This window comes from Biomphalaria glabrata, chromosome 4 (genome assembly GCF_947242115.1).
Source record: "Biomphalaria glabrata chromosome 4, xgBioGlab47.1, whole genome shotgun sequence".
Classification (NCBI taxonomy): Eukaryota; Metazoa; Mollusca; class Gastropoda; family Planorbidae; genus Biomphalaria; species Biomphalaria glabrata.
The window spans coordinates 28,806,695-28,830,842 of record NC_074714.1 but is presented as its reverse complement, the minus strand read 5'-3'; the positions used below and the strand labels follow the sequence as shown (position 1 = coordinate 28,830,842).

General features: G+C 34.7%; 1 protein-coding gene across 14 annotated transcripts in view; it reads right to left on the bottom strand.

Annotated features, from left to right (window-relative positions):
• The window catches only part of LOC106053748 (homologous recombination OB-fold protein-like), a 67,571-nt gene that overhangs the window by 12,224 nt on the left and 31,199 nt on the right, over positions 1-24,148 (bottom strand). For 13 of the 14 annotated variants that reach the window (XM_056025857.1, XM_056025852.1, XM_056025858.1 and 10 more), the window contains 4 exons: positions 19,324-19,419; positions 14,681-14,812; positions 13,482-13,590; positions 4,911-4,996 (listed from right to left, as the gene is read on the bottom strand). In XM_056025857.1, coding sequence (XP_055881832.1) covers positions 4,911-4,996; positions 13,482-13,590; positions 14,681-14,812; positions 19,324-19,419 — 423 coding nt within the window. The remainder of the gene's footprint in view (positions 1-4,910; positions 4,997-13,481; positions 13,591-14,680; positions 14,813-19,323; positions 19,420-24,148) is intronic. The other variant, XM_056025851.1, reaches the window with a different exon arrangement.

The following is a 24,148-nucleotide window of genomic DNA, read 5'->3' as shown; positions in this document are numbered from 1 at the left end:
GGAGAGGTCACTCCATCTTTGACAGTAATGTCTTTGAAAAAACACGATGAGTGGTAGTTACCGGTGATAAGTTCCTAGCTGATTGGCGTAAGCTGGAACGCCAGGGACCACTCTTGACGGTAGGAGGGGCTTTTTAGCCTCACTGGATAGCTACTGCCTGCCTTAAGTCGAGCAGCCCTAGGACAATAAAGTGCTATCCCGCCACAGCTTGCCGCACCACTGGGTGCTTGGTGCTAAGACAAAATCAAAAAGCAAGCTGCTCACCCGCACCTGCAAATACAATCAAAAGAAAACCCTCAACATTAATGCGTTTAGCAAGCTGGAACATATGGACAATGTGTCCTGGCTTCAATACTGACCCTGAACACGTCACTGACATGCGTCAAGCAGCTATCATCAACAGAGAACTCAGCAGACTAAACATTGATGTGGCCTGGCTGCAAGAAGCCAGACTGGCAGACAGTGGATCTCTTACAGAAAGCAACTATACATTCTACTGGCAAGGAAAACCAGAACAAAGCCCTAGAATACATGGCGTCGGCTTCGCAATAAGAAACAGTCTCGTACCCTGCATTGCAATGTTTCCCATTGGCAATGAAAGAGTAGCACACATGAAATTTGCATCACCGCAAGGCAAAGTTAATATAATCTGTGCTTACTCACCAACACTTGCTGCACCAGAAGAGGACAAAGACAGATTCTTTCAAGCTCTAGAGGATGTAATTAAAAGTATTCCAAAGTCTGAGCACCTCTATATAAATGGAGACTTTAATGCCCGTGTTGGTGATGGAAATGATGCATGGCCAAAATGCTTGGGACCTCATGGTGTTGGCAAAATCAATGACAATGGCCAAAGGCTACTCGAGTTCTGTAGCTCTCATGAACTGTTTGTAACAAATACATTCTTCTCTGGCAAGGAATGCCATAAAGTCTCTTGGCAGCACCCACGCTCAAAAAGGTGGCACCAGCTTGACCTCTGCATCACCCGAAGGATGGATCTGAAAAGTGTCATCCACACCCGTTCATACCATAGTGCGGACTGCAACTCAGACCATTCACTAGTGCTAAGCAAAATCAAACTACTTCTTAAGAAGGCTTACACTTCCACTCAACCCAGAACTAGGCGAATTAATGTCAACCATGTAGGTGACCCAGAGAAGTGTGCACTCTTTGGCGAGCTCCTGAACAGTTCAATCCCCTCGTTAAAGGATGAAGAAGACATTTCTATCAGATGGGAGAAATTAAGAGAAGTAATCTACAGTTCGGCAATCACCACCTTTGGGCCTCAAAAACACAAAAATGTAGACTGGTTTGAGGCGAATCTAGCACATATGGAACCTTGCATCGAGAAAAAGCGATCTGCACACCTCGCTCACAAGACAAAGCCTAATCCAAAATCTTTGGAGGCCTTCAAAAGTGCTAATAAAGAGGCGAAACAAATGGCTAGAAAATGTGCTAACAACTTTTGGAGGGATACCTGCAACAGAATCGAAGACAGTCTCCACTCAGGAAATAGCAAAGCTCTATTTGATGGCATTAAAGCGGCCCTGGGTCCAACAGTGTCTAAGCCTGCCCCCCTTCTATCCAAATCAGGAGAAAATTACAGATGTAACTATAAGAACTGTACTAAATGAAAAATAAGAAAATTAAATTTATGCAAACAAAAAAACACTAGTAAAAAATATAAAATATGTATACACACACTAACAAAAAATTAATTTCAATAAAGCAAACAGATAAAGCACTTTTTTTTTACCTTAAGATCTTCAATTAGATATCAATACAAAATGTTTTACCCTAAGATCTACCAATAAATATTTTTTACCCTGCTGAGATCTTCAATAAATACCTTCATTAATATAATGACTATTCATTTTGAATGCACTTTTTTTGTACACAACATTACAATTCGGAGACTGGACTAACAACAATTACAGGAACTAGGAACTACTTGCAAGCATGATATAATATGATGCTTATTTAACATAAAATAAATCCAATCTCCAGGAAGATTAATATAATAATATAAGATTAATATAATTTACATAGATCACTTTTATTCACAAATATATATAAACATATACACTTTGTTAACCAACTTCACTTGAAACATGTTCATATCACTAAGTCCACTACTTGACTTCACAAAACTTATTTTCATCAACTATTTGCTACATGACTTACAACTGACCAGAAAACTAACTCACTGCAACAGCTGACTAGAAACTTACTTGCTACAACAACTGACTAGAAACTTCATCAAGTCATATCATCAAGTGACTAAACTCTTGAGCTCTCATATGACCTTACTTCCAGTCATACCTAACTCAGGTTTACTATTTTCACCTTCTCGCTCTGTATTCACAAAATTCACCAAAGTAGAATGTAGTATAATAAGTTAAATATTTTTTACCCTAAGATCTTCAATAAGATACCAATAAAAAAAAATTTACCCTAAGATCTACCAATAAAAAATGTTTTACCCTAAGATCTACCAATAAAAAATGTTTTACCCTAAGATCTACCAATAAAAAATGTTTTACCCTAAGATCTGCCAATAAAAAATGTTTTACCCTAAGATCCTCATTTAGATACCAATAAATAGTTAGTGACAAAAGGGCATCACAAAAGCCTTTTTTCAAAATTAAAAAAGGACAAATTAAAAGATTCAATTACTCATATTTCAATCACAACTCTGACTTTTCCACATATACACACACAAAGCCAGAGTTGTGATTGAATCAATGAAAGACTCATTCATTACTTATTGGGGTGTGGTGGTTAACTAGTAAAGCACTTGGATTACAAACCAAGTGATGATTGGTATTTTGAGATTTTCAGGGTGCCCAATTCTAATGGGTACTTGAAATTAGTTGGGGAAGTAAAGGTGGTTAAACGTTGTGCTGGGCACAATGATACCCTCATCAACTGTGGGCCATAGCAACAAATACCTTTACATCATCTGCCAAATAGATAGCAGCGTCTCAAATGAATGCTTTACTTTTTTTTTCATTGTTGTTATACTTGCATACTTACTATAAAATCAAATATTGTAAATTACATTCATCTTCTAAATAGGATCTTTTCAAATATATAGCATTTTTGCATCAATTTCAACTCAGAATTGTTTGAATTAAAACATTTCAAAATGTCTCTTATGTAAGAGTTTCCTTGAACATCTTAATAATGAGGATTTTTGTGTCAATGGAAGATGTCTTACTTGAAGTAAAAAAAGTAAAGTTCCCCTTTCAGACCTTGTGGTCTACAGGGCAGATGATGTAAAGGTCATCTGTTTCTGTGGCCTACGGTTTACGATGGTGTCATGTGGCCAGCACAATGACCAACTGCCTTTAATTTTCCCCAACTAATGTCAGGTACCCATTAGAGCTGGGTGGACTCAAAGGTACCCGAAGATCCAGAAATTAAAAATCCCAGTCTTCATCCCAGTCTGGAAGCCAAGCACTTTACGGCTTAGCCACAGCATCTTACTTGATACAAAGTGAATTTTTTGATGTAAGTGCACTATATGTACCTCAAGTCTCATTTGTGTAATCATATTAGTCATTGCTGTCTCTTTATCAGACCTAATTTTTTTTTTACTTGCATAAAGAGATGCCAGAAAAATGAATTTTTGTAGCTCAGAATGCAGGAAAACTGACTGGGGGAGATAAAAGCACCTCCTTGTTGGCTGAAGGGGAAACCTGCTGCCTCTCCGATCTCAACTGTCCCTTGACGTTCATCATAGGGGTGCTATGACAGTTTGCAAAACAAAATTTCTCAACTTTCCTGGCTTCTCCAATACTAAAAAATAATCTTTTCTAGTATCATCATTATCTTTCCCTTGACTTTTGTCATAAGGGTGTAGTGACTGTTTGCATATCCAAATCTCTCCACTCTTCCTGTCAGTAGCTGTACTTTGCAGAATATCAAGTGAAAGTCTGGTCCATTCTTTCATGTTGTCCAAACAACTTTTTCTTTAGATAACTCTTTGTTTGTTTTGTAAAATGTTTTACTTGTTTTGGATGTTCCTTCAGAGTTGAAGATAATTTACTTCCTAGTCCAAACCTCCCACAGGACAACGCAGGGATGAGAGCGAACAGGGTTTAAACCCAGGACCATCAATAAGTCCAAACGACAGTCCAGTGCACAAACCACATGACCAGGCAGCCATGCTTTCTCCCCATGCACACTAAATTTATTTCCTCTAGGGTGACATCACTGGTTTGAGAAACAAGCTTTAGAACATCTCAGAAATTTTAATTTTCAATCAGTTATTCCTTACTACCGTAACTAACTAGGGACTTTAAAAGTTCAGTTACTCATTTTTTAAAATGCATTTTTTTGAACAATGGCAAACAATATAAAATATATATGGTTCTTTATAGTCCCTCTCTTGAACTTGCTGGTGTGACCCAAAGGTAATTAATAAATCAATTGCAGGAGCAGTCAGAAGAAATACCATAGTTGATAGTCCCAAAGGACTCCCTAAGGCAGTACCCTTATCCTAGATGAATTATTTAACTAGGTTGTTGAGCTCCATCTACCGAAAGCTCCCAGTTTTAGAGAACTTGGGTAACCTTTAACCCTACCACCAGTAAGAAGTTTCACAGTCTTAATATCTAAGCCACACAAGCAGACAAGGTGCTGGATTTACTATTCATCAGAGGCTATTTCAGATGTGAGTCATCTAGAAGTATTTTACAGATAATGAGTGCTTACCCTCACAAACTCTGGCTATGAAAACTTGTATAGCTAATATAAAATAATTTCTTTAAATTTATTTTAAATGAAACAACATTCTTTCACTATATCTAGATTTTGTATAACAATAATGTAAAAATTCTTTTTTTGTATTATAAACAGATCTTTTCAGATTATAATATTTATTGAACAAACCTTATTGAACAAACCTGTCGTAAAATAACAACTGATCCAGCATGGAGAGCTGTTTCAGGTTCTTTAATGAGATCGCAATGCAATGAGCCTTTCATTCTACCTGAAATAAGAATTATTAAAGATATTAGAATAATATTGGAAGTTTATATTAACAAGCAAAATATAAAAAATCATTAAAAAAAAAAGCTTATCTTAAGGTGGAAGAACTTTGCCCTTACAACTATATCTATCAATAATGCACAAGTTATTTCCCCTTTTCAATATCAAACAAAATAATTAATTACCAATAATTAATTGACTAATTGGTAATTGTTTTTTATTGATTCATGTTTTGTAAGATACAACTAATAATTGTTAAAAGTATTAGCTTCATTGGAGAATGTGTGAGGGAGAAATAGTGTTAACAATTATTTAATGGGACTAAACGCAACAAATTTAGTCATTTCTGTGAATACAGAAGGTTTAGTTTCCTTTGTGGGTATCAAGCAAAATAATTAATTACCAGTAATTAATTGACTAATTGGTTACTTCTTTTTTAATTGATTCATGTCTTATTTATGTAAATGAATAATTTTACAAAGATTCAACTTGATCTGAGAATGGGTTTTGGAGAAATAATGTGTACAGATTTTTTACTGATAGACAGACACACAGGCCTAGTGAGTTGATATAAGCTTTATAAAAATATATCTTTGTCCTATGCATTACATGTGCATTACACACAAAAAACAAACAAACAAGGCTACAAAGAGAGTTTATCACACAAACTTTGTCTAAATTATGTGTGTGATATCCTCCTAACCTTTATAAAAAGAAAAAAGATCATGGAAGTTTGGACCTTAATTAATGTTTTATAATTCAGAAGAGCGATTTAAAACCATTGTTTGGTGCTAATTTTTTATTCCCTAAAAAAGAAACAGAACAACCTATCCTATACTGTATATCATTCATTATGGTTCTCAAACTAATCATCTAACCGATTAAGGATTGAAGAACTATTATTAATGAAATTGTTCAAAATGATGTCAAAGGAAAACAATCTCTTTCATTGTACATCACAAGGCTTAGTTAGACTAAAAATGCCTGTAAATATGAGAGGATCATGAGGGCTAATTAACATGCATTTGCACCACTGTGTCCAATAGTAGTTCATGTAGCATAAATCTCATACGAAACCGTTGACCAAGTGAGGACTCAAGGTATTTTTATAAATGAAATAATTTCCAAAGATGTCAAAAAGAGATTTTTTTCTTTTTAGTCACAAGACAAAAATATTTCTTTGTAAACACAAGAGTTTTAATGAATCAATCATAAGGACAAATAAACATTAAAGCGGAAATTCTTATAACATGTGCACCAATCATCTAGCATGATTCTGAAACAAATCATTTAATTGAGTGATTTAATTGAGTGATGAATCAAGGTACTTATTGATAATTAGATCTAGACATTTCGACAATAAAGTCAATTGTTATACAATTCAGAAGAGAGAATTTAATGAATCTTTTGGCATTCATTTGTTTTTAACTTTAAAAGAAGTTTTGAATGTTTATATAAAATACTCATAATAATATATTACTAAAAATGAGAGTTTTGAAGTGTTTTTGAATGAAAAATTAAATATAAAAAAATCCAGAACAACCTTTTATAGATAATGATATTTCCTGATGATTTTGGAAGAAAATTAGATGTAATATAAGTCATAAAAAGCTTCTTTTTCTTCCTTCTCTTGTTTTTATTGTTATTTTAGAGCATTCAAATGACTAAACCAATATATAAGATGAACTGTGCAGTGGTTTCCAAATCAGGCAGCTCTCCAAATATTTTTCTTTCTATAGGGGTGTTTGGGCCTCTTGATAAAGAATGCAGTTTTGAATGACATGGTCAGCATTCTATGGTGACATCCCTAAAGGGCAGATTTAGCTAGTTCCAATTTTTAGCTTCCAGAACATATGCTGTCTGTTGTGTCTGGTTCTGAGGCAAAAGATTAGACATTGATAGGTGTCGTCTTTCATGAGATTCTGATGAGACCTTGTCCATTTATCTTTTACTCTATTCACTATTAGCTTCTTCATTTCTTCTGGACAGAGTGCAATGTTCAGTTGCAAGTGTGTCTGATTCTAATTTCTTTCTAGTTTAATAATATGAGCTGGCATCCATTGAAATAGTTTCTTTTGCTGTTGTTGTTGAACTTTATAAGTGCTGTCCTGAGTTGTTTCACATAGGAGGAATCAAGAGTTTTTCAAGCTTTGGAGAACTGTTTTTGCATCGGTTAGGAAGACAATCTGACTGTGCGGGGTACTTGGGTGATTTACTAGCATGGTAGCTTCTAGTTCTAGTGCTTCCCTTTCTGCTTTGTAGCTTATGAAAGCTCTCCAGTTGCAATGGATTTTTCTAGTTTTCTTTCATTGTGATGTCCATATAAGATGAACCACACATGTAAACTCTGATCCACTGATTGTTAGTGTTATGATAGATACTTGAAATGAAATGAAAACACTTTCATAATATAAACAAATAACCAGCTTGTTTAATCAGCCATCTTGTCTCACAGAATAGTGTCCCTCCCCTATTTAGTGTAGGCTGGGTGTTTCCTCAGGCTTTTTTATATAATCCCCAAAATTAAAGGAAGTTTTGGTCTTAGCAATTTGCTCCAATACTGACGTAAAAGAACACCTGGGTCTAAAAACTGTAACTGGAATATCCATTGGACAGGTGGGGTTGGCCAATGGTCCATTCTCTGCCATCCACAGAGCTCTTGAAATGAAACTATTTTGCAATAGAAAGCTTAAGGTGAACTGTGCCCTGGGTATGCCCTGTGGAATCGTCACATCCTGGATCAAGGCCCCTTCATGCTATCACATTCACCAGTTCCAGAAAAACTTCATGATGGGTTTAGTGAGACAGACCTCCATCTAAAGTAGTGCAATCCAGACCTCCGTCAAAAAGCACCTAGAGGGGGGGGGGGAAGGTCCACTATTACTCGCCTTAGTGAAATGAAAGTGGAAAGGCAGTGGGGTTATTATTACAAATAGTCATTTTCAAGCTCGATACCCACACGGGGGAACATCACCACAAAGTGGAGGTTTGGAGTCAGAGTTTTCCTTCTCCAAGATGGGTTTCATTATTCAGACTGACGTGCCTTATCAACATGAAGTTAAACTGGTTTTGAAACGCCAGTGTTCTTCCTTTCATCCCTTCTCCTGTCAGTTTGAAAGAATAGGTTCCGCCAGAGTTTTGGGAAAATCACACATGAAGGCCAGGAGCTGGATTTGACTGTGGGAGGCATTTAGAGATGCAAGCCTTGGGAGCATTTCTTGGAAAGTGGGAGCTTATCCCCACTTTCATCCACGCCATTGACAGTCTTTTGGAAACACTTTGAAATAAGTGCACCCTGTAGCGATTGCTGCTCAAACTTCCAAGCAGAAATTGAGGCATTGCAGACAGTCCAAAACAAATTATATGAAGGAGTATAATCACAATCTGATATTGTTGTCTTTACAGACTCTCAATCCACTCTGCAAGCACTTAACAGCAGCACTCCTGTTAATACATCATATGATGTCAAAATTAAATATTAATATCACATTACAGTCTTTCCCTGGACATAGTGGCATCAAAGGAAATAAACTATCAAAGGCAGGATCATCTATGGAACAACCAGATAGACCTGTTAACTACCTCACCCTAAGGTCAATGTTAGTCAACAATCACAAAGAGGAGTGTCTCAACCAATGGGCATCAGGAAACACAGGCAGAGCCATGTGCAAAGAAATGACCATGCCAGACAAACTGGACAGTATTAGCTTCCTCCCCCCGCAAAGAGCAATATACAATCTTCCAACTAAGAGCAGGACATACACCTCTGTTAAATTACCATCGTAACAAAATAAATTCCACACAACTTCTCCTTTGTAGACACTGGGCCCACTCTTATGAAACCGTAAACCATATCCTTTTTGAATGCTCTTCCTAATCCACCTTAGGCAGCCCCTACTGCCACTACAGCCCAACATAACCTGGGGGGTAATATACAATATTATGTGAGTTACTAAAAGGGGCATAACATTCCATCTCCTCCATAAAAAAAAAAATTAATTTTAAACAATTCAATCAAATGAAATCAACAAAACTATTTACAATATAGTAAATATGTGCAGTTCTTCTTAAGCATAGTCCCCATATCTTGGAGGCTTCTAGAGAGTAGCTCTAGATTGCAGAGAAAGTACTGATAAGTGTCTTGGGTGTTTAATGGAGCATCACTACACTAATTCTCTACTGCTGGGAAAATGTCAACACACTCACTTTGTCTGGAGAATGTCTATGTTTTTAGAGGTGTCTGGTTGTATCTTCTGTTCCTTTGGTACTTGAAACCATTTTCACCTCCAAAGCACTTTCATTAACTTACTTATATACTCTACCTTGTCTCCATGTTGGATTATTATGCGATTGGTAGAATACTTTCTATCCAATGTTTAGAAGATTCATATCTCGAGTGTCTTCTTGCACTTCTCTCGTTCTGAGCCGGATTTAATTGGTATCTTGCCTGGGTGTGTTTATGATCTCTAATAGGGCTTCATAAGCATCTGATTTACTTTCTTTGGATTTTCATCAAATTCTTAATTTTTTTCACAGTTGCCTCTGCTTTGCGTTTGACTGATGATGTACTGGTGAGGATTTTAAATGATGGACACCCCATGATTCCATAAATGTGGTAAATTCAACAGATGAAAACTGAGGTCCAAAATCACTAATACAATTTTTGAGGACTCCATATCTGACAAATAAGTTATTCAGTTTTCTTATAACAACTTGACTTGTCGTGTGCAAATGTTCAACTTCTCTAAAATTTGAATAGTAGTGAACCATGAAGGTATTGTTGGTTGAATATTTGTATCAAATCTATTCTAACTTTATCCCAGGGTTTAAAACCCTCATTATGCTGCATTAAACTTTCTTTCTGGTTTGCCAGTTTACTTTGCTGACAAGTTGGCATGCATTAGCTATTTCTTTTATTCTTGACGCTATTTCCGGCCAGAAAACTGTGTCCCTAGCCCTTCTCATCATTGCAAAATACCCTAAATGTGCTGCATGTAGTTTAGTCTTCAACTTGCATATTGCTGATGTAGTCACTGACATAGTGCATTAGAAACAATTAAAGAAATTAATAATGTTATAAGTTAAAGCGAGTGCATGAATTCATGAATGAAATAAAAATATTATGAATGGAGCTAAAAATAACTAATTGACCTTATTTTACATGATATTAAGAATTAAAGTTGCACTCATGTAAAAATGCTTTAGAAAAACAAATTTGAATGTTAATTTGATCAAAATATGAAATGAATGGACTATAATTAGTATGTTCATGTGTTAAAGTATAAAACAATCTTTGCAAAGAAAAGTTATATCATCTTAGAGTTGAATTAGAGTTTTAGACCTAGGAATGGAAAGATGTGTAACATTACAGTATTGTCTAATGAAAGAATATTCATCAGGAAATCTGAATTCGCAGTAACGTCTGTATTGGATGGCTGCCTGGTCGTGCGGTTTGCGTGCTGGACTGTCGTTCGGATTTATCGACGGTCGAGGGTTCAAACCCTGCCCGCTCCCATCCCCCGTCATCCTGCGGGAGGTTTGGACTAGGAAGTAAACTATCTTCAACTCTGAAGGAACATCCGAAACATGTACAACATTTTACATAAGATAAGATAAAAATGCTGTTGAAACACAAATTTGAAGGTTAATTTTATTATATAATGAAATCAATGGACCTTCTTTTGTATTTTCGTGTGTCCTTTTGCTTGCGACTCAATTTTATCACTTTGGTCTATTTGGCCTTCTACTTGCAATACACTTTCATCAACTTTGTTCAACATTATGTTCCTGCTCATGTTCAGTTGTTCATCAAATGCATCCAAAAAGTCCTGGATCTTGCCAATGAACTCAACAATCCCAAGTTCAATTTCAAATGTGTAGGTCTTCGGATCTTCTTCTTCATTGATCAGAGCTTGCCTCAGACGAGCTGTAAGCGTTTCCCTGCTACCGAGGGATTTTAAACCTCGGTCCCAAAGCTCTTGTCTTATCTCTTTAATTGAGAGCTGATGTAATAGCTTCAAATATGTCATTGTAATCAAAGCCTACCTCCTCTCGTTGAGTTGCCTATAATCCCACTTCTGACACCAATTGTAATAACTTAAGTGAGGCAACTCAACAAGGCACATATATCTTAATTTACACGACATCACAAATTCATAAAACATCTTTCTTAGGCACAATCTTTTCACTTTCACTTTGGTACACTGGTACTGAACATCATATTCTGCAATCTGTTTCCTTTGGTACACTGGTACTGAACATCATATCGGTACAAACGAATTATCAAACTTTGAAGTCTTTTAGGTGCACAACTGAGGGGTTTATTGAATATATTGTAATAACTTAAGTGAGGCAACTCAATGAGGCACATATATCTTTATTTACACGACATCACAAGTTCATAAAACATCATCTTTCTTAGGCACAATCTTTTCACTTTGGCTCTCAACTTGGGCGGAAATCGTTCTCCTCTCTTCCTAATGTTGACATCCTTTTCTGTCTAGTTTATCACAGTGCGCACCTTCTAGCTTAGATGGCGGTGCGCATGGCATAGTTATAACAATATTTTCCAATGGTTTATGATCATTCTGTATTATTATGGATCTGCCATATGTGTACTGGTCAAATTTTTCTAGAGTTATTACTACAGCCAATAGTTCCTTTTTGATTTGTGCCCACTTTTTCTGAGGCTCCGTGAGTGACCTTGATGTATATACTATGGGTTTGTCATCTTGCAGTAGTACAGCTCTTAGGGTTCCATGATTAGATATCTTCTGTTTGACACTATTAACTCTTTCTCTCCAAATCGACGATACCATCGTTGATTTGACCTCATTAAATTAAACTAATGTTTAATTTTATAAACTTGACTTTGTGTTATATAAAAAGAGCATGCATTCCCCTTTACTTCTATACGAGTTAAAACATTTTCTGATAACAATCGACTGTTATTGAAGCTTAATCATAACAGGGGATTGAAATAGTAATGAGCCAAATAAAAAAGTCCTTCGAAACGTGGAAAAATAATAACGGAGAGAAAGAGTTAAATGCCTTTCTCACAGTCAATTAACCACATGAATAGCTTGTGTTTCTTAGTCAGTTCTGCTATTGGCTGTAGGTCTGCTGAAAGACAGAGTATGAATCTTGACAGATATTTTATCATTCCACAAACCTATGTAATGTCTTCAGGGGTTCTTAGATTTCTTTTGGCTCTCACCTTGTTTGGGTCTGGTTTTATCCCTGACTGGGACAAAATTTGCCCCAAAAATTACAATTTCTGATTTTTGGAAAACTGATTTCTTTTCATTCAGTATGATGTTCTTTTCCTTTAGTCTGTTAAGTAATTTTGATAGGTTTTCCTCATGATTTTTGCAAACCTCTTCTACTGGGTCCCCTTTGCCAATTACCGTTATATCATCAACCATGTTAAAACATCCTCTTAGTCCCCCAACGCATCATTCAAATGTCTTTGAAAAACTTACTAGCTTACTTTGAGATGAAAAGGAAGCCTATTCCATTTGTACCTATCAAATGGAGTTGCAATTGCAGTGAGACCTGATGAGTTCGGATCTAGTCTGATATGCCAAAAAGCTTCCTGAATGTCGACTTTGCTAAATATCTTGGCGCAACCCATTTCAGCCAAAATGTCATCTAGTGTTGTTAGGTTGTAATGCTCCCTTAGTAGTTTAATGCAGATTCTGATCCTGCCATCTGATTTCTCTATCAATGCCATTTGGTTAACCCACTTCGTCCGTTCAGTTATTCTTTCCAGAATTACTCATTGAACTAATGAATTTAATTCAGCTCTGACCTTTTCATTTAATGCTATCGTAACTCATCTACATGGTAGAACTTTGGGCTTCACTGTTTTGTCTATCTTCAATGTAGCAATCCCCAAGTCACAAAGTACGTCAAGATTTCGATGTTTGTTTCCTGTGGCTTCCACTTTGGCAATAAATCGAATGAGTTCCATTTTTTTCAGTGTTGATAATCTTAGCAGGCATGTTAGATCATTTGGTACCAGCACATACTCTACATTGAATTTCTCATTGGTCTTTAGATTGGTGGTTACCAATGTAGATTTTTCTTTTGGCTTCATTACTGACTTATTCCAAATAGTTAATCTCTGGGAAGTCGGTACTATCTGGTCTAGATAAACATATTTTTAGGGTACGAGCCTCACTGACAGCAATAGAAATGAAGCTGCCTTTGTCAAGAGAAAGAAAAAGAAAGCTGCCCTATCAGCCCTAAAACATATGTATATTCATGCATGTACTGTGGCCCTATCAGCCCTAAAACATATGTATATTCATGCAGGTACTGTGGCAAACTCTCCAGCTCCATAAATGGCTTGATCAGTCACACCAGATTCTGCTTCATCTCCTGACCAGACCAAAACCAGTGACTCATCAGGGTGCATCCATTGTCTTACAAGACAAAAGCCATATCTAGATTATCTAAAACTAAAATTATACATTAGAATATACCTGAAGGATCTCGTATAACAAAACTGATGTCAGAGCCTTGCATGTCTATGCTTTCTATAATACCAAACATCAAAGGTATTTTTCCACGATGAAGTAATTTTTTACAGGCCTGGAAAAGATTAAAAACACTACATTTTAAAATTAGATTATTAAAATATTCTACAATTTTCCAGTGTGTCATAGCAATTAGCAATTTAACCATTCCTCCATAAAACTTTCGTAATCTGAACTATTTTCGGTAAACCTTATTTGTCAATGAGCTATCAGGGTAAACAATTGAGAACAAAGGGTCATCATACCAACTGTCTATTAAACATTAACAAGCCCTCATTTTCTTATGACATGGATGGTGTGACAAACAATTTGAGAAGACAAACTTGGAACAATCTTTTGACTACGTATATACAAAGCATAAATTGTGCATGCTCATAAAAAGTGCAAAAAATTAAGATAATGACAGCCTCATTGTTTTCTAAATTGATCCTCTAGAAATAGATGACAAGCAAGAAGAGCTTTCAAAAAAGAATGTGATGGAACTAGCCTAATAACTAATAGAATTCATTTTGTTCATTTTGCAGAAGTTTCCTACACTCCATTATGGACATAAAATTTCAAAAATATAATAAATATATTATGTGCTTTCCAATTTATATTGTTTAACGTAGAGTGCTCTAGGACAAATCTCACACACTAGGAGGTTCCTATGGTCAAATGTAATTTTTTGTGTAGGATAAAGAATGAGTGAAATGCTAGCTCTTACTGATATAGAGAACAACATCTGACAGCAAATGGGATCGAGAACATTTAGAAAGACCACAGCACATACTTTTTGAGACTTAAAAAAATTTACCTCACGCCCCCCCCCCTCCCCCTCCCCCCCCCCCCCCCCCAATAATATTGTGATCTTAGTTGTGTTTGTTAAGTCATGTAAAATTCTATACTTTTCCTTAATCTTCAGATATTTTTATAAATAATTTTGATTGATAAATATTTTTCATGATCAACAATGAAAAGGGGCTACATTTATCTGTTATTTGTGAGGTACAAGAATTTCTCCAGTACCAAAGAAAGTGATTGATTGTTGGCTTCCATTTATACTTTATTATAAAAATAACATTTATACATGTAGAAATGGGTTTTAAAAGTAAAGTAATAGTTCTATGTAAAAAAACATTCTTTGTTTTTAAAATATACTTTACCTTCAAAAGTGAAGCTCTGATTGAGAATGTATCAAGTACTGTGCTAGCATTTGGCCCTAAATCAATTAGTAATGATCTCCATACTTGAGATGTAAATATATCATCTGTAGCTGTCAAGTATGAGTTGACATCCTAAATAGATATAAGAGATATCTCATTTAAAAACTATTTATTAAATAGTGAATGTAAGAATGAAAACTATAGTATAGAGAAATGGTTGAAGTGACAAGTGTAGTGTGTTGTATGATGTGTCTGCTTGCTGTAGGATGTCTAGGGTCTAATTTTTAGGTGAGCTACACTTGCACATTAACTTATGAATTCTAATAGGCACAGATATAATGATACAGGCAATCAACTATTCCTTTTTATAAACAGAAAATGCAAATATTTATTCATAAATATAATGAGTTGGAAATAAAGAGAAAAAAATGCAATGTCAAAATTATGATATAATTTAGGATTTTGTCATCACTTGCTGGCTGCTACTGCTGAATGGTCATTAGGCTTGGCACATTGCAAACTGACTAGTGGAAGGTGGTTTGAACAAAGGCTAAGAGCAGTTCAGGCATAATTGTGAGGTGAAGCTCTGATATCTGGTGCTGGCTTGTAATTAATACATAGGCAGATACCTTTGGGTGATATGGTGACCGAAGGATGATGGCCAAGAGATGGTGAAGGAGAGGGCATGATGAAAGGACATTTTCCATGACAAAATGTCTCTTGATAAGAGAAACGAGGCTTAAGCTGAGAAACATGACATGTTGATGGTGACCTGAGAGAAGGTGTCTCAAAGTCTGTCTGTGCAGGTGTTCAGAGGATGAAGATCAGAAGGTGAGAGGGTGCAAGGCTGGAGCTTAACCAAGGTGTAGAGAATGGAATCATGACACTAGTCCCGGGGTCTGCAACCTGCAGCTCGCAAGCCACATGCGGCTCTTTGGGTGTGAAGCTGCAGCTCTTTAACACAGATGCAAATATTATTTATTTTATCAAAACATTTTTTTAAATAGTTCTGAATCTGTTGTCAGTCCGTCAGAAGCTCTCTAATGACGCCATTGTCGGATGTTTCTATGTAGCGTTCAAGTCGCTTTGGACGCTGCGACTTCACTATGTGCTTTGGCTGTGACGTAAAGTTTGTTGTTTCAAGTAAATGAGTTAGAAGTGAATTATCTTCTCAAACTTAGAAGCAATCTACAAGTAATGCTAATCTGGCTGGCTTTGCGGTACCACTCGAAAATGCACAAAAAGGCAAACCATTTACAGATGGTGAGTATGTCAAAGACTGCTTCCTACAAGGATCTGAAGAACTGTTCCGTGATTTCAAAATCAAACCAGAAATCTTGATAAAAAAATCAAAGATTTGTCACTATCTACGAAAACACTGCAAGGTAGAATATTTAAAATGTCTTCAAATGTAACATATTTACAGGTGGAAGATATTCAATTTTCTTTTGTCCTATAACTTGCTAATCTTCCTACATAAAGACATGGCACAAGTTGCCCATTTCGTTAGGTAAATGTCTTCCCAAGGTCCAAAAGAGGAACTTCAAGGATTGCAACCTCTCTTGGAACAAACTAGAGGGAAAGATATAGTGCATGCCATGTAAAATTACATTGGAAAAAATTAGATCGATTTAAATAAAATTGGTTCAACAGCAATTGAAGGAGCCAGAAATATGACATGAAAAAAATAAAAGGGCAACAACGATTTTTCAAAGCAAAATAAACGATGAAATTCTTATGTTTCACTGAATAATACACCCAAGAAGCGCTTTGTGCCCAAAACGATTTGGACTGAAATAGTTGCAGTAATGAATTAGGTAATCAAGATTGTTAACAGCGTCTTGTCAAAAGCACTCTACAATTGCCAGTTTAAAGAATTGTTAAACGAAATGGAGACTCAGTATTCCGAGCTACTTCTTCCCAATAAAGTGCGATGGCTTTCCAAAGGTTGAAACATTTTGCTTTGTGCTTGAATGAAATAAATACATTCCTAAATGATAAAGGCATTAATCTCCCTGTATTAGAGCACGACTAATATTTGCAAACATTTTATTTTATGGTTGATATAACAGAGAAATTAAATGAGCTGAATCTAAAACTGCAAGGAAAGGGAAACCCATCCTATGTTTTGGTAGAATAGTTGGTTTGTTTTGAAGAAATACTAATTCTTCTTGCAGAATTTATTCAGAGCTGTAAGTTACTTCATTTTGAATGTCCAAAGCAGTATCGCGATAAAATCAGAGCAACTTTTGACACGAATTACTTCAGTACATTTGTAAAACCAATGATGAATTTCTTGATAGATTTGAGCAGCTTAAAACCAACAAAACCTTTAGCATTCCTAGTGAATCCTCTCAACATAAATAGTTAAGAAATCCACATTGATCCATTTGGAATTGATACTGAATCTCTAAAAATGCAATTGGTTGATTTAGAAAGTAAAGCTTTATGGGGTAGAAAATTTACAGAGTTGAAAAGCAAGAGTTGGAATTCCAGAAATGTATGTATGTAACACAACAAAAATGGACAGCTTTAAAAGAAATGCCGCGAGTTGATTTGGCGCATGGAATAATCTTCCAGATTGCTACCAAGAGGGAAGAAGTTGGCATTTGGAGTGCTGACTATCTTCGGATCAACATACTTGTGAGAGAAAGCGTTTTTTTTTTTTTCATGAATATAATTAAAAGCAAAGTAAGAAGCCTATTAACAATTGAAAATTTAGAGTCGTGTTTGAAACTAAAAACAACAAGTTATGAGCCAAATGTATCTAAACTTTCTAAAACCATGCGAAGCCAGCGGTCCCATTAAATTTGTTTGCTCAATTGTTTGTTATTGAAGTTCAACTTAGTGTTGTAAGCAAATGTTTAACTGCTTTAGTTGTTACCGAAATAAAAAATAATAATTATCTAATAATGCTTTATATATATTATTTAATTTGTTGTGAAAAAAACACTACTTATATATAATAAACTTTTTTTTTCATAAAACTTATTGTTGCAAGAAAAACTTTGTGGCTCTTTAAAATTTAAAATTTTGTAAATTGTAATTTTTGGCTCTTTCGACTCAAAAGGTTGCCGACCCCTGCACTAGTCTACAAGACAGCCCCAGGGAATACACCATAGACATCTCGGCAGAGGTCCACATCTTAGCAGAGGTCCATGAAAGTTACCCTTTGAAGTAGCCCACAGAACTCTGTGCTGGTTGCGAAAAGGGGACAGAGGTAAAAGAGGAGAGACTTTCTAACTGTCATGAAGGGAGAGAGGGGCAAAGTACAGTTGGTCGTGTGTCTTAGCCTTCCTCCAAAGGATGTACTGATTAATTTGAACAAGGGGAGATGAGAGAATTAAGAAAGTTTCTCATTATCTGGAGGGGGAGATAAGGAAAGGAAATAAGAAAATGTGAAAGGGGTGGTAGTGGTATTTTAGCGTTATAGGAAAAGGGAAATAAATAATGGCATTAATAAAATTAAATAGATGCTGTGTCTGAGTGAGTGACATTAGATGTGGGCTGGACTTCTGTCAGAGTGGAATGTAATGTAAGCTTATTTAGAAAAAAAAATAATTTCTAACACTGAAATTGATAACTGATTTTGAACAGTGTTTTTTCCATTTAAGTATGTGTGAAATTTGTGGTGATGTGCAATATCGATAAGCTAAAGGTGCTGGGTTTGATCTAAGAAAATGAGGAAATTATAAAGATAAAGAGTAAATTATTATTTGTTAGGGGAGCCTGTCTTAATAGAAATCACTCAGCTATTTCTAAACTTTTCTAAACTTCTACCTTCACATGTCTTTGTACATCATATTACGGTTTGATCTTCCAGGAAAGTCGTTTCAAATTTTTACACATTGATACATTAATAATAGATTTAGTTATTGCCTCAGTGCGTGACAAAACAAACTTCACTGTTGCCATTATATTATTTCTATTCAGATAATTACATAGTCATGTCCTTTATATATTAATGCTCATAGAAATAATCACTTTTAAATGAAACTGTACAAAGTGTTTTTTTAAGGCATTATTTTTAATAATAGATACCTACATAGATAAACAGGTGCATGTATGGAGGACCTTGTTTTTAAATTTCTGTGAAGACTGGGATTTTCAATATTTGGAATATTAGGATTTTACTATGCCCCTGAGTGCACTCAACTCTAATGGATGCCTGACATCAGGGAGGACTGGCTATATGGGCAACTGGGCTAATTCCTGGTGGGCTGGTGCCTAAATGGACCAGTGGGGGCTACCAAAGATTGCAATTGCGCTGTAGATTTTTTTTTTAAATTGAGAATTCCTTTAGTCCTAAAGTATATTTACATGTAGAAATACAATATGTTACAGAAACCCACATTCACATACCTACGTTCAGTTTTATGCATATCATATGCAATCAATTTGTGGTAGTGCCCGTGCCAAATTTGACACCCAGTCCACACCTGCCTGACAGTATTTGGGGAAAGTAAAGGCAGTTGATTATTGAGCTGGTCATATAACCTTGTTTAATGGACTGCAAGGTCTGAAAGGGTATTTTACTTAACTTACATAATAATAATAGTAATACTGCTTTTTTTTTTTTTTTTTTGCTCATCTATTGTATTTATCTATTTTTAGATTTTTTAAAATGGAAATTTTTTTAATACCGGTACTTCATCTTCAGACTTCAGTTTCTTATTGTTTGCCATGTGTAGGACATCAACTGTTTTATTCAAAGTGTCCTTTAAAACATAGTCTGGAAACTAAAACAAACAAAGTTAGAAAATAATGTATGCTAATCAGTTTTTAAAACAATGAATATATATTGAGTATAACTAATGTTAATAAATTGTAGCCTAAAAAAGAATTTGACCTTTAAGAAAAACAAGTAATACAAAGTTTTTACAAACTAAATTCCTATGTTATTTTCAAATAATATTGTGAACTAGAAATTTATCTAGGCAGTCAGATGCAAAGGTATATTACTGTTAGTAATAAGAAACATAGAAAACATGAGAAAAATGGTGTGTGAAAAAAAAGGTTAATAACTTGTTTTGTAATCAGCTAGTGTAAATGTATGTGATATGTATAATGGATACTAGGCCTAATTATGCATAGTTTATGAATAAAATGGTTGAAAAGTAATAAGTAAGCCAGGCGATCAGATTGTGTAGATTTTAAAGATACATGTAATATTTAGATTAACTAAGATCTGATAAGGCTTTTGAATTTTAAAAAATTCCTTTTTCTCCTTGTTTTAAACACTGTTTAAATATAGTTAGAATAAAAAAGGGCAATGTTGTAAATGATTATAAGTAGCCCAAAACAGGAAATTTGAGCACATACATTTTGGCACCAAGGTTGTTTTGATATAGGGCATATTGGCACTGTATGGATTTAAAGGTTTATTATATGACAATTTTTTTTTTACATTAACATATTTTTTTCAATGTGTTTATCTTTATTAATTGTTTTGACTGTGTGCAATAGTTGTTCCATTAGGAAAAGTTGTTATTCCAGTGCTGCTAAAAATCTGATTACACCATCACCTGCACTGTGCTCAATATAGGTGGTCTTCTAAAACCAAACAATTTTGTTTTTAAATTAAGCATACATGTTATTTACACACCTTTAAAACTTATTGTGAACAAGGAACATACCTCAAAAACTAAAAATCATATTGAAAATTCAATTTTATATCACTTTCATTTTGCTCAAAATAAATACAAATGTTACATATGTTTCTTTAAAAGCACAATCTTTTGTTTAAAAAATTAAATACCATATCAATTTTCTTGTAAACACCTACATATTGTTTTAAAACAAGATTACGAAGCATAATTTCATATTCTACTGTTTAATGATACACACAACCAGCAACAAAATTTTCTTGTGTTTAAAAAGATATGTTCATAGGTGCAATAGATTCTTATGATATTCTAAAAGGCGCTTTGTTTTTATATGCAAGGTCTGGTACCTGTTTTTGTTGCTGGAGAAGCAAGAGCAATGACTTTAAAAAAATATATCAATAAAATATTGGTAATAGTTTATTTGATAACTTGTATGAAAATACATTGTGATATAAATTAAACTATAGATATTAAAAATTAAAGATTACAAACAGTATGTCATTTCTTAAATGTCTGTCCCATTGACACAAATTTTAAAATAAATATGTTGGAAATAGGTCTTTTTTATTTGAAAAGAACACTTTTGGATTGTTTCCTTTGACAACTATTTTCCTTTTTTTTTTTTTAAATGACACTTTAACAGGTATCTATAAATATTGCTATTGAAATGTTTTTAAAAATATTATACTTTCAATAAATTAAGAATAGAACAAATTCTCAACTCAAGTTCATACAAAAAAAAAGACTTTTCTTGGATAAACAAAAATGTGCAAGGTGTAGAATTACTAAAACTAAAATAACTTTTACATTTAATTATATTATCTAATATATTTTAATGTATTTTAATGTAAATGAATTGACAACAAAAGTTTATAATTACATTTTTTTTTCAATTAAGTATTAAAGGATTATGGAAAAAAGGAAATGTAAACAAAAATTTCTGTTAAAAAAATTTGCTGAAAGATGCAATTTAATTATACATTTAATCCATAAACATTGAAAAATCATGTAACTAAATACAATTGGTCACTTCAAAATTTCATGAAAGATGAGCAAATTGATATTGTATTATTCAGTTCTTTCAGATCCCATAAAGGTATGCGAATTTTTTATTTCTGAAAAATATGTAGTAACAAAATTAAAATATCTATAAATATCTGGATTTTTGTTTACTTACTGGCCATCAAAATATAAAATACTGGTCACCAAAATGTAAAATGGTCTGAATGTCTGTGTGTTGTGTCTTAGCTACAGTCTTTGAGCTGTGACTATTGAGTTGCGCTAAACCAGTGATGCCCAACCATATTTGCTCTGCAGGCCATTTTAATTTTCGGCATTCGTGTCGCAGGCCATAACACCAAAAAGAAAAAAAAATACAATAAGCTATTTTTAATAGTTTTATTTGTGGAACTACTTACATAAATTAATGTGATGCATGAAGTTTATCCAAAACCATCTTCTGCATAGATGAAACACCAACTCAGAGCACTGAATCTAGATGTTCAGCCATGAGGCGATTACGTAACTTGGTTTTCGCCCGTTTCATTACTGAAAAAGTTTGTTCACACAAATAAGTGCTTGAAAACATTGTGATCATCCTTAGTGCTTGTTTTCGAAGATTTGGAAACGCTTCTGCAGGTAACATGGAGTAGAAGTCAATGGTCTGCATCACTTGAAATTTGTCAAGCAGGGATGTCTGGCTTTGTAAGTCAATCAGTTCCAGTTGCTGATCTGTCGGAGCACTTGACACATCGGCAGCAAACGGATTTTCAAAAAGACGGATTTCCTTTTATAAATTCTGAAAATCCACAAATCTTTCTCTAAAATTATTCATCAAGAGCCTCAGAAGTTGGATCATTCTTTCTTTAGGGAAAGACATATTTAGCTGCTTATCATTTTGTAGAGTGGTACAGGTTGGAAAGTGGACAAGATACACCCTTTCCTCCTGTTGAATGAAGAGTTGCAATTTTGTTTGGAAAGCATATATGTCTGCATACACATGCAAAATCAATTTGTCTTTCCCTTGTAGTTTGGTGTTGAGTTCATTTAGATGTGATGTGATGTCACATAAAATAGCCAAAACCCACAACCATGAGGGGTAGTTAAAATGTGGCACTTGTTTTAATTTATCGGTCATAAATATTTCTCAAATCAAAAAAACGTTTTAACACCTTTCCTCTGCTTAACCAGCGCACTTCACTGTGAAATAGAACCTCTTCATATTCAGACTCTATTTCTGTCAGAAAATCTTTGAAAGTTCTGTGATTCAACGTCTGTGATTTAATGAAATTTACAGTGTTGAGCACAATCATCATCACATGGTCCAGATTCAAAACCTTTCGACTGAGATTTTGTTGGTGAATGATGCAGTGAAGCTGCAGGGGTTCAGTTCCATTTGACTCAACAACTTTTTAAATAACTCTTGCTGTCATTCCGCTGTGACATCCAACCATTATTCTAGCGCCATCAGTAGTCACTCCAACTAATTTATTCCAAGAAAGAGCAAGGTCCTCTATGATGGCTGACACTTCTTTAAACAGGTCTTCTCCAGTTGTAGTCCCATGCATGCTCCTCATAGCTGCTAACTCTTCTGTTATATCAAAATTGCTGTTTGTACCTCGAATAAATACCAACAGTTGCGAGGTATCAGTTATGTCAGTAAACTCGTCAGAAGCAATGAAAACATTTTTAATTCTGCTGCTCTGTCTTTTAATTGTGACTGAAGATTTACTCCCATATCTTCCACTCGCCTTGTAATTGTCATGCGAGAAAGGCTGACAGCTTCTACTGTATTCTTCTTTTCAGGACATATTTCTTCCATCACTGCTAGCAAGCACTTTTAACACATTAGCCTTGGGAAAAAGTCTTCATTGCTCTACTTAAGATGTGAGCAACTCTGTAGATGGCCCTTATCGCAGACTCATTTTCTTGTTTTCTTTTGTTAAATATTCTGGTCAATCCCCCAATCTCTAGTCGTAACTTGGCAATCACAAGCGTTAAAAAATACGGTACCAATAGCTTTGACATCAAAAGAACACGAAACGATGCATCAATATGCTCTGTGTTGCACACACAAGGTGTCAAGAACACCGCTAGCTCAAGACAGTAGTGGAAATTTCCAAGAATTAAAAATAGATGTCTAGTTTTATCGTCATTGAAAAAAACAAAACAACACTTGTGTTCTACAATAAAAAAAATATTTACTATGATTATTAGAATACCAAACATAAAGATGGAATTCATCAAAGAATGAGTGAGAATCCTAACTTAAAGAGAATATTTTTTCAATTCTAATTTTTTTTTAAATGCTTGATTTATTTATTTATATATTTTTTTACATTTAATTCCAATGCTTTGGCGGGCCGGATAGAAGCATGTCGCAGGCCGGATCTGGCCCGCGGGCTGTAGTTTGGGCATCGCTGCGCTAAACATTTAGTATGTGACAAACATAACTATTATGCACAGACTTGAGTTCAATTTCAGCAGACAAAATTACTTTTATTTAATAAAAATAACACAGGATAAAATACTGCATCTACTTCAAGCATTGAGTTACAAATCACTGGTTAGATAAATAATTACTTCCAAGATGCACAACACAATCTAATGTATAACTAGGTGTAGCTACATCAGCATCACAGTTGATAACAAAATGATATGTCATGGAATCCACATATTGATGAAACTACAAAAAAATCAAACAAAGCATTAGGATTTATTAAAAGAAATGTCTATAAATCAAATAAGAACATAAAACTAAAATGTTATTTAACCTTGGTTAGGCCAATAATAGAATATGCATCCTCCGTTTGGGACCCCTCAACTCAAGAAAACATTAAGAAACTAGAACAGACACAAAATA